Genomic DNA, 17541 nt, shown 5'->3' with positions numbered 1-17541 from the left:
TTCCTAGAAACAATGCAAATCTGTTCTTGCTCCCTCTGTTCCCACAAGAAGCCATATCTGCTGTCACTTAGGGAAAATAATCTTCTTTGCCAGCAGAGCCATGGAGCAGGAATGTATGCACTTAATTACTACAGATGTTGCTTTATGGAATTTTTATTCCAGGAGAGCCACAGTTTGATAAGACTATGCCCCAGTGCTCTCTCCTGTGTTTCATTCCTCTCTGGGTGCTCATCGAGATAAGAGGCAGTTAAGAATCTAAAGCCTGCTAGAGCTCCACAAATCAAATTCCTTTGATTTGTCTTAAATGGACAGAAAAATACTTTGAGGAAGAGTGAGAAACAAACGATCTGAAAAGTAGGCATGCCTAGGTTTACCCATGTGTGTGAGAATCTTTTCATGTTCTGCACATCCTAAATGAGAGATGCAATAGACCTTAGGGTATGTACCAAGAGAGAATGGAGGGTGGCCAGTTGAGCTAATTCTCACTGCCTGCCATATTTCCTCGTGCATCAAACTATCTAGTCATCCCTATTTGGTGTACTGCTTTGGGTTATCTTTTAGTATCACTGTTTTAGTGAAGGATCAAGTGGGACGAAGCTCTTTGAGGACACATAAAGGCAGCCGCTCCAGATTTAAGCACACACTGGCAGTGAGCCTTTGGAGATATTTGTCTCTCAGAGAATAAATACAATAAAAGTCTCTCTTCTGTAACTACAGGCTCTGAGTGTCAAACCCTGTTACTCGGCACAGCACAGTGGTACCAAATCCATTTTTATACATGGGGAACATTTGAATAAGCCAGTACCATCCTGGTAAAAGCTGTCCCCTCAAAGCTTCTAGGTAGAAGCTTGGTCCCCATTGGTGTCATTTTCTATGGAGAGAGGTGGAACTCCCAAAGGTTTGAGGAGAAAGGGCCCTTGCTTTGAATCACCGCTGTGGAAAGAATGTGCCCATTTTCTTCTCAAGTTGCACAATTAACAGCTCTCCAATGCCAGTGCCAGCTATCTGTAATCTGGCACACGCCTCACTTGAAATCGACACCAGCCTTGTCGACTGGGCCTGAAAAGGAAGCTGAACAATGGCCCCTTTACATGGCCCTTTCAGATGAGCTGTTGAATAACTACAACCAGACCCATTCTTCTGTGGTGGTACCTGAATCCCCCTGTGGCCTCTGCAACAGCTTGATGTGACAGGAGGACCAGGCTTCCCAACAATCCATTAATTAGGCTAGTATATTTCAGTGCCTTCTGCTGGCTCTGCTGTTTATATATAAATATAAACTTTACATTGTCTCCTGACTTGGTGTTTGGTAACCCTTGCTTTTTTGGTGCCAAGCAATGCCATGGAAGAAAGCAATTGTTATGACTTTTACAATCTGCTGGGATGGAGGGGAGAAAAGAAGAAGAAAAAGAAGCAACCTCGTTCCCAGCCAAGGATGTCAGAGGAGAGGAGAGACTGATGCTGAGTCTAATTCACTGGACAGATGGGGGGAAAGGTTTTAGCCACTGACAACCTAGACTGACAGTACCTTCCCCATTGATGATCTCTGTGCTGACAATTGTGGTAAAAGGCTCAATGAAAATAAATATTAAAAATAAGTCTATCTTACTCTCTTATTACAGTAAATTACAGGCATTTAATGTTGGGAAATCTTTCAGTTTTGCAACAAATGGGCACTATATATGAATACCAGCCATTTATAGCTTCTAGAACTGACAAATATCTTGGTTTCTGGTAAAAACAATTCAGAAGGTCAACAGTGAATTAAAAGAATATTTTAAAGTTATTAATAAAATGTACTTTTTGTCATAATCTAAAATAATGAAATCAATTGTTTATTAATCTGTATAAACTGAAGAAATTGTAGTGTATTAGAGAAATAAGATGAAGACAATAAGTCAGATGTCTTTATTTTATGCTTTTTTTTTACCATCCCTTCCCTTCTGTTGACAAATGACTTCAACATTCTTTGTAATTTAGTTAATATGAGACAGAAGTATCATGGCAGAGAGTATAAAATACTAGACTTGAAGTAAAAAAGACTTGGATTCAAATCTCATGTCTAATGTTTACCTGTTCTGTGACCAATGACAATTTGTAATGTGGTACTGGGGAAAGTACTAAATTTGGAACCCCAGGGAACTAGGTTCAAATCTACACTCTGCAACTTGCTATTTCTGTGACCTTGGGATAAGTCATTACCGCTGAGCCTCAGCTTCCTCATATAAGGATATTATATTAGACAACCTCTTAAATCTATATATCCAGGATCCCATGATCTTCTCAAGTACTCTTAGTCAACTGTCTAAGACTCTAAATAGCATGAATAACTTAGAGTCTAATAAGTCAATAAGATAAGTTAATTTTTATATTAATAATTAACCCCTCAGAATTGACACAATGTGAGTTTCTAATAGAGGAAAATTATATGGAAGGTCCAAACAATAAATACTTCTGCATACAATGAAAATAATTTCTGTAGCATCTCCTTTATATGATTGTTTTGAAACTAAAAAGAGATGTAAATAAAGCACTTTGTAAAATTCAAAGAATGCTACAAATACAATTTATTATTATTATTATTAAGAAACTCCAAAACAGTATGGACTCCCCTGATTTATACTCCCTGAAGTATAACTATTTCAGTAAGACACACATTCTTCTAATTATAGTTTCCTCTCTACTTTGTGCCTTTTGAAATCTTAGACAGCTTTTGATCCTTCCCCCTTATATTTTCCTGTCATTCATTTTCTGACTCCTCCCCTCTTACTATGGTGCAAATACTCTCAGGGCTGAACTTCAATGCTGTCCTAGCCTCTTCTTTTTCCTGGTCTTGGTTGCCAGTGGTGACAGGCCTGGTTCCACCTGAATTGTATCTCCTTTTCCTTCAGTTTAATTACAAGCACCCATATTAGCCTCTGCCCCAGTTCTCTCATTTTTTTTTATTCTTAGGCTACCTTGAATCAGTATTTGAAATTTTCACAGCTTTTGGAAAAAAGAGAATGTTTCAGGCTGAGTATCTGTATTACTGGGGATCTGAAGGGCAGAGGACACTATAATCAGAGGAATGAACAGTCGCTGGCCATTCAACTTCAGCCTCAGATGGTTATTAGTTGTGTGACTCTTGGGCAGGTGATTTAACCACTTTGGGGCTCAGTTTCCTCATCTATTAAAGGGACATAATAAGAGAACCTTCAAAAACTGTTATGGGGATCAAATGAAATAATCACTGAAAAGTATTTATCATAATATCTAATATATGGTTTATTGTTATTATTATTACTCTTGCTACATCTTCTCTTGGGTTGATTGAACAGTCAATGTTTTACATTTCCTGCCATAGAATGGTGGGAGAAGAATGGATGGGGGTCACTGTCAGACTCCGCACAATAGAATGAATGGATCCTCCAAAACAAGCTTACAGGTCAGTTTGTGCACCCCAAAGTCCAGTGGTAGATGGTAGGGGAAGGCTGCTAAGAGAACACAAATAAGAGGGACATTTTTCCCTGTTGATTCAAAATGCTTGTACTTCTCGCAGTTTCTTGATTTCTTATCCTGTAGTTTAAATAGTAATTTTTCTACCTCTAGTATATGATTATCATTGTTTGGGGTTTGTTTTAATTTGTTTTTAAATTTTCTGGAGAGTTACCAAAGGTCGAAGAAAATGTCCAGTCCCCCATCTTGTTAATTTTGTCAGCTCCTTCCTTGCTTATGTGTGATTTTTCCAGGGTTATGGGACTTGCCTGGATACCCCTAGGAGCAATGACATCTATGAGTACATGGCAGCAAGGGCATTACTTACTTTGGCTAATATGGGACTGTACTTCTAGCCCCCAGCTGCCTCTGTGGGTTTGTGCTTCCCTTCTTAAGCAGAGTTAAACAGTTGTCTTGAGAAATGGAGGTTTCTGGACTTGGCAACCATCTCATGAGTTCAAGAATTCCTCAGTTCTTGTGACTATGCTGTCTCTCAGAGGAGAAGAGAACCATTGACAGAAACATGTTTAACCTGAAGGGACTGAAAGACCATGCCTAAATCTGGCCACTGTGTCTGGAAGACAGGAGTTCCTCTGACATTGTGGGCCTGAGGTACCAGTTCTGGGCCCATTCATCAGTTCCACAAAATGCTTTTACTTTTCAGCAAAGCATTGATGATGCCTTTTGAGTGCTTATTAATGAATGCTGGAGAATCATGGGTGTTTGTACATTTCTTTTGTAATAGGAGAAATAACCAGCTGTCATATATCTGACACCTACTTGGAACATGGGGTACTTTTCTCTTGAGGGCATCATGTTAATCCCTGCTAGGAAGACCCTAGCAAGGAACTTGTCTAAGTTTTAGAAGCTAGTTAGGGTTCTATAGAGACCATTAGACTTTGAGTCAAGACCTAAATACTTATAAAGAGTATAACCATGAGCAAATTGTTTTTTAGCATCCATTTCCTCACCTTAAAACAATAACACCTACTTTGAAGGGATATTGAGAGGTCCAATTGACATCATATGTGTAAATACTATGGAAATATTTATTATCAGTATCTATAATTTCAGAGGTTGCAACCAGACTACTTTTCCAATGTCGGGGGATAATAAACTGAATTCCAAAAAAAAGTGTAAGTTTGATTATTTTGTGTGTTCACAAGTGTGTTTATTTTGTGTAGATCAATTTAACCAGGATGAATTTGAGCTCAATATCAATACAGAACTAGAGCCTTTTAGGGGAATGATCTACCAGTACAAACCTAAATAGAATTGGAGTTGTTCAACTTTGACTCCTTTTCCTTATTTTCACCCTTTGGGGGGTTGGTACTAAATTAAGATTGTCCACTTTGTAACAGTAAGTAGATATCAGTTAGCATTGTTTCCAGATCAGCTGGGATCTTCAATTCTTCTGGGTTTTATTAAGGTCTATGATGGGGAGGTTGGTCCCAAGTCCATCCTCTATTAGTGGGTAGAGAAAGGAACAGAAGCAGACCTATGCTTTCATCTCCAAGCTAGATCATGTACCTATATCTTCCTAATGGAGGAGGAGGAAAAGCACTGAGTTATGACAAGTAAAAACAGGAATGAATAAAAGGACAAAAAGGGAGTGAGACAGAGATCTAGAGGAACAAGTGTAGAGGGGGAATATTTTATAATTTTTATACCTATTGTAAAGGCTGGAAGAAGCATTAAAATTAACAAAAGAAGTCAAATATCTTTCTCTTTCACTTGAGGTAAAGTGTATTAGAGCATTGAAGCTGGATTATGGAAGACCCAAGTGTAGATTCTGCCCCTGCCCCTAATTATGTTGCCACTTAATTGGTCCAAATCTCAGTTTCTTCATCTGCAAAATGGAGAGAATCATATCTATTGTTCCTACATCATTTGGCTGTTGTAAAGCTCAAATAAACTGATATTTAAAGAGAATTTCAAAATTTATACTTCAATACAGAGTGTCCCTTACCTTAAATGTGAGCAAAGACTTTTGGGACCCCTTGTTTAAAAGTTTGAATATTGGGGGCAGCGAGGTGGCTCAGTGGATTGAGGGCCAGGTCTAGAGATGGGAGGTTCTCAGTTCAAATCTGTCCTCAGATACTTCTTAGCTGTATGATACTGGGCAAGTCACTTAATCCCCATTACATAGTCCTTACTGCTCTACTGCCTTGGAACCAATACATAGTATTAATTCTAAGAAAGAAGGTAAGAATTTTAAAAATGTTTGAGTATTATTTACTATTCTTCACTCCACCATGAATTTGTGTATATTAGAGAGGCTGCACAGGGATATGGGAGATCAAGTCCATCCTCTCACAAATAAGGTACAGACTTAAGCAAGCCCCTCAATATTAAGGTTCTAGGCAACTTTCTAAGCTGATACATTGATCAGAAAATTCTGACTTGTGTTGGTAGAAAAAAGGAGTTTCCTCAACTGGGAAATCACTAATACCAATGAAACCACAGTCCCATTCCTATCTTGGATGGAGGAGATCTCATTCAGAGTTAAAAGAAAACTTCAAGGACAATTAATATAACCTCTTCATTTTACTGATAAATAAATCCCAGAAAGGTCATGATTTGTTCTAGATCACAAAGGTGGTAAAATAACATAGGTAGGATTGGAACACATTTCAAAATTCCTACAAAAACCAATTTCTGCCCATTAAGCCATGCTGCCTCCTCTAAATCACTAAGTGTTAAGTATTCTTAAAATTGATATCTTGATAATAATAAGGCACCTATTGGACCTCTGGTTTTGTTTATCTAGGTAAATCTTAGGAGAGTATCTATCAATGATGATTGCCATCTTCATTACAATGTTTACACTTAGATGATTTCCTAGAGGTGGAAAGCATCAAGAGCAAAGAAAAAAAATTTCTTATCATTCATATCTAAGTTGTAGGTAGACTAAAATGAATTGTTTCCCATTAATTTCCCTTCTTTTCTTAGAAGAAGGAAAGACTACTTAAATAATTTACTTAGGGAACATATTCATTCAGTGGAGGACTCCTTGTCCCTCACATTGTGAAAGCTGACCAATGGTATATAAAATCAAATTTAAATTTAAAAATATCATGGAAAATGAAAAGGATATTATGGACACTGGTCGTTGGTTAGCTCAATAGATGCCAGAGAACTGCCTTTTTTCCCAGTGTTTCTTTCATCTCAGATGTTGAAGGTGGCTTCTCTGTGTGGTGGGCAAACCTCTTTCTCTGACCTTAAAATTTATTCTTAATAAAACTAAATAAATCCTAAACATAACAACTGTGATCTTTGTCTCTCCACATCCCTTTCCCATTTGGTCATTTTCTGCCAGATGCCTCATAATAAATGTTATGTTTAGACTGTTTTAGAATGTTTAGAAACTAGTTAGGGTTCTAGATAGCCCATGAGACTTTGAGTCAAGACCTAAATACTTACAAAGAGTATAACCCTGAGCAAATTATTTCTTAGCATCCATTTCCTCACCTATAAAACAGTAGTAATAATAGCACCTACTTTAAAGGGATATTGAGAGCACCAATGGACATCATATGTGTAAATATTATGGAAATGCTTATTATCATTATCTATAATTTCAGAAGTTGCACCCAGACTCTCTCTTTCCTCTTCTCTCTGTCTCTCTCTCTCACACATGCACACACACACACAATTTGTCTAATGTTTCTGGGAAAAGGAAGTAGATAAGCAGAATATTCAAAAATTTCTCCCCAGGCCGTGGCTGATTTATTCTGCAATCTTCACACTCCCAGGTAAAGTATTCTGCTGGCGCCTACCGCAAATGCTCACAGCAGTAGCTGAAAGGAAGACTGTCAGCATTTCCATCATAAACTTATATTTTCAAAGGTTTATGACCTGGTCATAAAATGTCGCCTGAGGGGTGAACCATACAAAGGTGTTTTAAGTTACAAGAGTGTTAAGAATGGTAAAAGAAATGAATAAAAGGATGTTCCTAATTGGATGTGCTTTTGGGGTGCTTCTGGAGGTTTCAAAGGCCTGTAATTGAGCAGCCTATGGGCCTTCCTAGCATAAAGATGAGTTATGCTTTGAAGTAGGGCATTTTCAAAATAAAATGAGAACCCCTCTGCTGCTATAAGACAGGTTATTGCTATGGAGGAAGATAGGCTGTTGCTTCCAAATAACACAATAATGAGAACATTTCTCTCCCACCCCTTCCATATAGGTTAGGGACTGGGGCACAAGCACAAAGAATGAGAACCATATTGTTGGAAAGACTTGAAAATGACCAATTGTCAAAATGATGCAAATTGAACCCATGACTGGGTGCCCATAGCTCTGGACACTCATAAATGAGGCTATGGACAGTAATTAAGCAGACACAATGATGAGTCTGCTGTTCTAGCCAACTCTAGCCAAATTCCAAGAGCAGAGCTGGAGGCACACTGGCTTTCTAGGAGGATAAATGATTTATAGAGATAGTGATTCTGAGTCGATGACATGACTGCTTGTTTTCCTCCCTCCCAGAATACCTATTCTGCTGGATACTACCTACTTATGTTTGGATAAGTTATTCCCACACTTTGGTTCTTAATATCCTTAGCTGTAGGGCATCTAGGTGGCTCAGTGGATAGAGCATAAGTCCTAGAGTCAGGAAGAATTATCTTCCTAAGTTACAATTAATATGCGATCCTGGACAATTCACCTCTGTTTCCTCATGTGGAGAAGGAAATGGCAGACCAGTCCAGTATCTTTGCCATGAAAATTCCTAAATGGGGTCATGGAGAGTCAAATACAACTGACAAATGAACAACAATGATCTGCTGTAAAATAAAGGGTTTGGAATATGCATCTCCAAAGTTCCAGCTCTTGTATCATGCTGTCCACAGACCTTAATCATAGACATTTTGTTTGACTCAGTTATGAATATTGAAATGAATAAATCACCAGCACGCTCTCAGTAAGCACTACTATCACTAAACACTGGGAATACAAAGAAAGTATGAAGAATTCCTGACCTCATGAAGATATATACTAACAGAAGAGACAATATGTAGATACCCGGGAGCACATAAGACATACATGAAGTAGAGAGAAGGTAAAAAGAGAGAAGGCACTAGTTATGAAGTATCTGCCTATCTTTATTAAGTTTAAAGTAAGAACCAATGACTTCTGCATAATTTGAACAAGGATATGGTCTATCTACAAGGAATTACCAACCACTACCATGTCATCCTCCAATGAAATCATGTTGAACACAAGAGGTCTTGCTCCATAGGAGCTTACCACCTTATGCCACACAATGAGTTAAAAGCTGGATTTTTAAAATATCAATATTCTGTTCTCTCACATTTAAAAACCTCAAAGATGTGATGGAAATAGGGCTAACACCTCATAATCTTCTTGGATCTTGATTCTGTCATCCAACATATTAGTTCTTCATGTCAACTGCACATCTGATAAGCATGCCATTGATATATTCATTCCATTCACTGATAAAAAATGTTTGTTACATGACTTAGAGTAGAGGAAAGATACCTAGGGCACTCCACTAGCGAGATCTGCTCAAGCTGACATTGATCTGTTAATGGATAGTCTTTAAGTCTAATTCTTAAGCCTGTCTTAAATCCACCTTATGATGCTATAGGACACATTGCTGTATTTTGTCCACAAGGGTAATACCAATTATTTGCTGAAATGAAAGTATATACTATATATTGTCTTTCCATGACTGGCCAAATATTTTGCCTTCTTGATGAAAGAAAACAAATATGTGTATATGCATACATATATTGCAATTTTGAAAATAAGCACTTGTTTAGTTGCTGGCTGCCTAGTGATCCTATAAGGATAAAAAAAGATCTATCTGACATGACTTTTTGCTTAATGTGTCAGTGTTAAATCCTTCTGATAAGGGGGTAATAATATTTTTTATTATAAATAACCTTTTCAGCACTTTAGACTAATAAAGCAATGTACAAATAATACATGTTATTTTTACAAAAAAAACCTTAGGAAGTAGGAGTTATTATCCCTATTTTAGAGATGAAGAAACTGAGGTTAAGAGAGTGACTTGCTGAGAGTCACAAAACTACACATTTCTAAGACAGGATTTTAACTCTTGTCTTCCTGACTCTATTTACTAGCCACTTGGCTGCTACAGAAATTTTGGGCAAAGGGCTGGATAGCATGGAAACAATGAAATGTCAAACTAAGGGAAAGTAATTGTAGAGCAGGAAGCAAGAACAGAGAAATTCTTTTCTTGATAATTGCATTTTGCTATAAATATTTTTCTTTGTGATTCTATGTAATTTATATGATTCCTTTAAAATATTATTTTGAGATGAGGGTTCAATGGTTTTATCCAATGTCTACATGAGGGGTCCGTGGCATGAAAAAGTAAGCATGAAGAAAAGGTTTAGCAAGAAAAATGGAAAAAAAGAGATGGAAGAACAGGCAATGGCCTTCAGAGAAGGGAATTTCATCTTTCCAGACAATGGAAGCATCACATAATTATTAATGATAGTGATATCAAAGGCATGTCTTTGGTTGAATGAGGTAGAAAGAAGATGAGGAGTTTGAGAAAGACATTGATTTGTCTTTTGTAGGCTCCCAAGATGGAGGTAAAGAGGAAGACTGACAGAGAATTAATGAGAAAGAATTAAGAAAGGACTAAGAGATGATAGAAGTAAAGGTCCTGGCTGGGTGCTGGAGATAGAGTAAATTTAAGTGGAGGAGTTTAAAGAATGTTGGCAGCAGAAGTAAAATAAGAGTGGAGGAGTATAGCATCTTCTTATCATCCAGATTATTATTACAGATAAGAGGAGAAACCATTCTCAAGAGATGTGGCCAAGGATGGGGCATTTTCTGGAGGGCTGAAGGTTTCTGGAAGGTAGAAGTGGAAATGATATGCAAAGGAGAGTTCTAGAATGAGGGTTTCAGAAGGTAAAATAGAAGAGAGGCAAAGGGGTACAGATTTCGGGGGTAGCTGGTAACAGCTGAGACAGATAAAGATAAATCAAAGGAAAGAAAACAGGCAAAAGTCTATTATTCTTTGGAATACCTGACTAAATGATCCCTATCAGGGAAGCAAGACGACCAAGTTTGCTAGCCACAGGCCCAGGAAATACCAATTGATCATGGACTACACCCTGAAATCACTATTTTACCTTTTCTTTCCAACTCCATTTATTTTCTTCTTTTCAGCCTTTCTGATTTTTATGTTCGTGAAAGCACAGCAGAGACAATCATTTTAGCTGCATTTCTGGCTGTGACCCCTTTTTGTAAACATTTCCTCAAAGTTAAAATGAAAACTCATCCTTCTTCCCCATCAATGACAGAAATGCTATCAGCTTTTCCTCTGTTCTGCCTAAGACATCAAAAAACAAACAGTCAGAGCCTCTCCAATGCAAATACTCCTCCTGACCTTCTCTTAAGGCTCTGGAATCCTTGGGGCTTCCCAACAATTTCAGTTTCTCCAGATATGCTTCCTCGTCTTTCTCCTTCCTACTGGGAAATTTACCTTTCTTTCTCAGGAAATCTATGTGAAACCCTCTGAGTACTTTATTCACCACATGGGTTATTTTGCTGTTGGGTACTGGGCATTTATTATCTATGTCACAGCCTGGCAGGATCTGAGCTTGCTAAAACAAAGGCTGGCAGAAACAATGGGAGGAGGGCTAAATAGCATAAATATCTAGGATTTTGCCCCCACATGTAGCCATTTACACAAATGGTAGCTTATGGGATAGTTAAACATTCATTGGTTCAAAGACAGAAGCATCTCCATGATAGGCTGAAAGTCATTTTCAGCTTTATAAATGTCAAATCCCTGAGTCTCTGAGATGGAGAATGGAATGTACAGTGAAGGGAACAAAGAAGGCAAGAACTGAATAATTGGAGCAAGAATTTCACCTGGCAAATCCGACCCCTCTGCTGACTCCATTGGCGTCTCTCAATATTCTGGTGGAAATGACATGACCGAAGGGTTTCAGCATGTTCTCCAATTCCTGCTCGTCCATGGAAATGGGTAAATTGGAGATGTATAGGTTTGTGGGATCTTGTTCTTGTTGCTAAGACAAAAAGAACAGAAACAATTGCATTATATTACAGATGTCAGTGCCTACTAATTCGGGGCTTAATGATCAAACAAATAAAACTCTCTGGGCTCCTACAATGCAATTCAATGAAACTCCAAGGGCATTTATTAAATGCTTATGGTTTGTAAGGTGCTATGTTAATCCTGGTGATACCACAAGAAAAATGAAATGGTCCTTACCCTTAAAGTGCTTACATTCTCCTGGGGTGGGGGGGTGTATCACATGTACACAGCTAAGCAATTTCAGTGGAATCCCAGAGTTAATAGAAAAGCATTTCTTTTTTTTTAATTTATATTTGTTTATTAAATAATAAAAAGTGGGCTAGACAAAGAGAAGGCACCAGCCACGTGTGGCCTGCTGCCTTCTCTTCTAAGAACCATGCCCTGTTGTACAACTACTTAGTTCCCAAGATAAAAAAGTTCCCACTTCTTCCTGATACTCTAATTTATACTCTTTGTGATGCCCCTTTCCCAAGTCTCTCAGACTGGATCACTCTGGACAAGAGGCAGGTCTTTCAGACACCAGGAAGTCATGCAGGACCAGAGACAAGTGCCTTTAGGGATGCCAGAAGTCAGAAGACCTTAGAAAAGCATTTCTGAAGGGTAAAGCACCTGATAGGAAGTTAGGGATTATGAATTCTGTCCCCATCACTCAACAGAAACTCCTCTTCTTCCAGGTCACCCATACACTCCTTCTTTGTGACAAGGCCATTTCCCTAGCCTTCATTCCCAAATACTCCAAATGGCCTGTGATTTCATGAGTGGGCATGTCCTCTAACAAGAGAGATCACTCATGTACACCTGTTTCACCTGCACAACTCTTTATCTATGTCTTCCTATAAGTTTGCCCAGAGTATATTTATATATTGGGAAAGGCATCTCTCAACATACTGGGAGGCCCTCCATTCTTTCTCTGGATGATATAAGAATACCAAAGAAGCAGTTAGGTCATCCATCAGCTGTTCCTTATTCTATTCTCATAACCAAAGGCTTTTGTTTTTAACTTTTACTTTTCTTAGATGGCAATCTTCCTTTCACTTCCCCTCCACAATTTCCCCATTTATAATGAGAGATTGCTCACAGTGTAACAAACCAGAACCCCTGACTTGTCTTAATAAAAACAGTATTTTTATCTTTAGGCTTTCCTTGACAGTGCTCTTTCCTCTCCACCTCCCCTTTTCCCCTCTGTGTTCAATATTTTACATTGGAAAGAGTTGTTGACATAGCATAGGTTTGTTTACTAGGCCTAGAAAAGTATAGCTTTGGAACCATGACAAATCATTTTACCTCACAGGGTCTCTCAGTTTCCCCTCTTTGGAAAATTAGGGTTTGGTACTAGATGACCTTAAAGTGACAAAAGAAACTTCTGAGTTTCAGTCTATGGGCCTGGGCTGACTAGTTTGGTTTATACCACACCTTAATTAAGGCCTTTTCTCAAAGTTTAATCCATCACCCAAAGAATGATTCTCTCTTCTGTTAGCCCCATTGGAGACTATGGTACTGGGGAAGGGAAGACAGATGTGTCCATGGTGTTCACAAGTTGATTCTCACCACAGATATAGTTAAGGTCCATTTTCATAGGAATGGTAATAGTGATATATATATATATATATATATATATATATATATATATATATTTTTTTTTACTACAACAACAATAAAATGAATAGTGAGTAATACCAGTTCAATTAACCACATTGTGATTAAATGGATATTCTGTCAGCCATTCTCAAACCCTTATCCTGCAATACTTTATGGAAATATGACCCTAAGTGGTCAAATTTTAAAACAGAACTTTTATATACCACCAGTATGCAAATTGGAGATGAGATATCCAAGTATATTTTCACATGAAACCCAATTACATACTATTAACAAAACAAATTAGCACAACTCCAAAGATGATTTAATTATTGTATTCATCCATTAAAATCTTACCCAGACATTCATATAGACTTGGAATGGGGACTAGATTTTTTATTTTATTTGAATAGGGGACTCTGGGGTGAGGAATCTCCATCAACAGTGCAAGTCAGCATATTCTCTTAAACATCAAGTCTTAAAGTTTCTTAGAAAAATAAGGGACTTGTTTAGGAATCTATAGTCAGTATGTATTAGAATAGGAACTGGAAGCTAGGTATATGTGGCTTTGAGGCCAGTTCTCTACACACTACGCCACAGCTGCTTCTGTCATCTACAGAGTAGGCATTCAATAAACGTTGCATTACAATGAATTGACTTAGTTGTGAAGGAATTTGGTATCCAAGGAAGTAAATGGACACTTAAGAATTCTGGGATGTCTGGACATCTGGTACTTTAACAGTAGAGCATCTTGTGTGAAGAAGTCAAAATGCGTTTTATTTTTGAAACATAAGTTTTCCAACATCACATATGTAATAAATGGTAGTCCCTGTGAGTTATAGGAAGGAAAGAAGAAAGGAAGAAAGGAAGAAAGGAAGGAAAGAAGGAAGGAAGGAAGGAAGGAAGGAAGGAAGGAAGGAAGGAAGGAAGGAAGGAAGGAAGGAAGGAAGGAAGGAAGGAAGGAAGGAAGGAAGGAAGGAAGGAAGGAAGGAAGGAAGGAAGGAAGGAAGGAAGGAAGGAGGGAAGGAAGGAAGGAGGGAGGGAAGGAAGGAAGGAAGGAAGGAAGGAAGGAGGGAAGGAAGGAAGGAGGGAGGGAAGGAAGGAAGGAAGGAAGGAAGGAAGGAAGGAAGGAAGGAAGGAAGGAAGGAAGGAAGGAAGGAGAGAGGGGGAAATGCTATAAAAGGAACTAATGGAGTATGAATACAGATTGAAGCATTCCATTCTTCATTTTATTTCTCCATGATTTTTTTATACTAATGAAAGTGATGTGTTTCTTCTTTTACATCGTCAACACATATACACATATAACTCATATCATATTACCTGTGACTTGGGGAAGGGGGAGAGGTAGGAAGAAGGAAGAGAACCTGGATCTCAAAATGTCAGAAAATGATTTGTTAAAAATGATACTGACATATAATATGGAAAAAAGATAAAAAATCCTTTAAATAAAAGAAATGAAGTAAGAAAAGGAAGAAAGGAAGAAGGAAGGAAAAGGAAAGAAGGAGGGAGAGAAGGAAAAAAGGAAAGGAAAGGCAAATACTTATTAAATACCTACTATTTTTCTGGCACTGTGCTAAGAACTTTACAATTATTAACTCCACATTTGATCCTCACAACAATCAGGAGATGTGTTAGGTGCTAAGCTCCATGAAAAAAAGGGACATTTTCTCATTTCTATCTTTCTATGATTGGTACCTAGGACAGTGCCTGGGATACCCAGTAAATGTTTATTCCTTTATTTTACAGAATGTTAGGCCCCTGGGCAGAGGAAACTTTTTAAACTTTGTCTTTGTATCCCTAGCATCTGACAGAGAGGGTTTTCAATAAATGCTTATTGGATTGGGTGGGCATTTTGTACAAAACCTTTTATATTGTTTTCCTCAAAATAAGCTCAAATTATATCAGGATTTTTCCTTTTGTAATCATTTTCTTTCTAATTTTCTGAAATGGTATTATGTTATAGCCAACTCTCCATCAATTGAATACCCCCCCCCATTTTCCTTGGAGAAAAGTGCTGTGTTGTATTGTTCTTAGATTTAAATTTTTATTATTTTGGTTGTTTAGTCATTTTTCAGACATGTCTAACTCTTTCTGACCCTATTTAGAGTTTTCTTGGTAAAAATACTGGGGTAGTTTGCCATTTCCTTCTTGAATTCATTTTATAGATGGGAAAACAGAGACAAATAGAGTTAAGTGACTTTATCTAAAGCTGCATTTGAATTCAGGAATTAAGCTTAAATTTTCATAAAATTTTAGATTGTTAGAGTTGTAAGGGAATTTAAATACTATCTCTTATGGTCCTCAGATGTGAAGAAATAGAGGCCCAAAGAATTTTGTTATAAGGGCCATGATCAAGATTGTCCATAAAAACAGCTTATTTATTGATGGAACTTGAACTAGAACCCAGGTCGTCACCTCCATTTTAAGGCCTTTGCCATACTCTTGCTCTTCTTCTACTCTACTTGGAGTTTGAGTCAAATGGAAGCCTAGAGAAACAAGAAAAATCTTTAGAATTTGCCTGCCAAATGACTTTAAAATAGCTATCACTCATTTTCATTCTTGATTGAAAGACAAATCATATAACACCTTACACACAGTAGTAAATCTTAAAGTGCGACTGAATGAATGGATTATACACAGCAGAACATCAAAATGTATCAATGAACTGTTGAATAGAAGCCTACATAGGCCCTCAGCTATAAGGACTTTTCCTTATTCAATATAGATCCCAGTCCCGGAACAATCCCTTCTATTTCATCACTGTTGGGGTAGTCAAGTTTCCTCTTATTGCATGTTTAATTCCATTAAAAAATCGTGAGAAAAATTTTAATCCTTAGCTTTTTTTTCTTGTCTATGAAAATGGAGGCTGTTTCAATCATTTCACAAAACAATTAAAATAATCAAAGTATTATTTATATGTCATATTAAAATTATATTTTCTTTAAATATGTTATATTAAACATGTATATGTTTACATTAAACTATCATGTATTTTGATCTTAAATAATAAATTTGATGACTCACGATTTCCAAATTTTAAAGTTTACAAAGCATTTTACATACATTATCTCATTTGATCAAAGATAATAAATATGTTAGAAAAAGATGATTTATTTCCTCTTAAATTTTCTAATCCCAGTCCTTTTACTTGTCCAGCCACCCCTCCTCTTTTTTCTCCTCCTCCTCCTCTTTTTCCTTTTTATAGCCCCCTTTCCCTTTATCTTTTCCTCTTTTTCAATATTTCATATCTATTATTCAAGGCCCAGCTTTTTACTTATTTTAAATAGCATTGAGACATTTCCATTCCAGCTGAACAGAAAAGTGAAGCCATATGGAGGGTTCACCTACTTTATCTGTTTGCAGTTGGAGGTTGTATATGATTGCCATTGGATGAAATAAGCATGGCCTAAGATGGATGGCCTGATCCTAAAAAGAGATTTCCACTATACTTGAGATTTCGAGAGCTAAAATGTCATTGTCTGTACTTGTATCTGAAAGGCACTATACTTACCATCAGAGACACTAAGTTATTAGCACTGAACATTCTTAGATATAAAGGGGACTAGAAGGCAATGTGGGAAGGATTCTTGATCATTAACCTATTGACTGAGGCAAATACAAGCAGCCCTTTGATCCTTTGAGATTGCTGGTAAAGAAAGAAAAACAATTTTTTGTGTTCCCACTCCCTCTGTCCAGTAAAAACAAAGCCCACATGTTTCTTGTCTGAAAGGCCCCAGTAAGGCTTAGTTTTGTTTTTAGGTACAGCTGGTCAGAACATTATGGCTTTTGGATATTGACCTAACAGCCCAAAAGCTTGGCCCACCTCTGTGTAAAGCCCAATCTGAGATCTCAAGATCCTGCACTTCAAAGATCATGTGAAATCACAAGAATACATAGAATCCTATATCTAGTGCAGGAAAGAAATCTGTCTTATCCAAGGGTTCTTAACCTGAGGTTCACAAATTCCAGATTTCAGGGGGTCAATGAACTAGGATGGGAAAAATTAAATCTTTATTTCCATTAACCTTATACTGAAATTGGGCATTTCCTTCAATTATATCTTTTAAAAAATATTCTGAGAAAGGATACATGAGGCTTCCAAAAGGATCCACAACACAAAGAAGCTAAGAACCATTGATCTAATCCTTTCCCTTAACCTATGGGACACAGTGAGCAGAATTAATTTGCCCAAGGTCACACAATCGATAAGTAGCAAAGTCAGAATTTGAACGCAAGCCCTGTTGTTCTTAGTTCAATTCTCTACCACAACCCTTCATGCTGCCTGAATTTCCTCTGTGAAAGTAAAACTAAACATTGGGGAAATAATGCTGATTATTTTTTTCAACAGAGTGGATAATTTTGATTGCCAGAAGAACCAAAGCAAAGCAAAGCATTTTAAACTTTTTTTTCCTCCTTGCCAGAAT

General features: G+C 37.4%; 1 protein-coding gene across 15 annotated transcripts in view; it reads right to left on the bottom strand.

The window, feature by feature from the left end:
* The window catches only part of RBMS3 (RNA binding motif single stranded interacting protein 3), a 1500462-nt gene that overhangs the window by 286091 nt on the left and 1196830 nt on the right, over window positions 1-17541 (bottom strand). For all 15 annotated transcript variants that reach the window (XM_056800925.1, XM_056800928.1, XM_056800932.1 and 12 more), the window contains one exon: window positions 11350-11507. In XM_056800925.1, coding sequence (XP_056656903.1) covers window positions 11350-11507 — 158 coding nt within the window. The remainder of the gene's footprint in view (window positions 1-11349; window positions 11508-17541) is intronic.

This window comes from Monodelphis domestica, chromosome 5 (assembly GCF_027887165.1).
Source record: "Monodelphis domestica isolate mMonDom1 chromosome 5, mMonDom1.pri, whole genome shotgun sequence".
Lineage (NCBI taxonomy): Eukaryota > Metazoa > Chordata > Mammalia > Didelphimorphia > Didelphidae > Monodelphis > Monodelphis domestica.
This window is presented reverse-complemented; position numbering and strand designations above follow the sequence as displayed.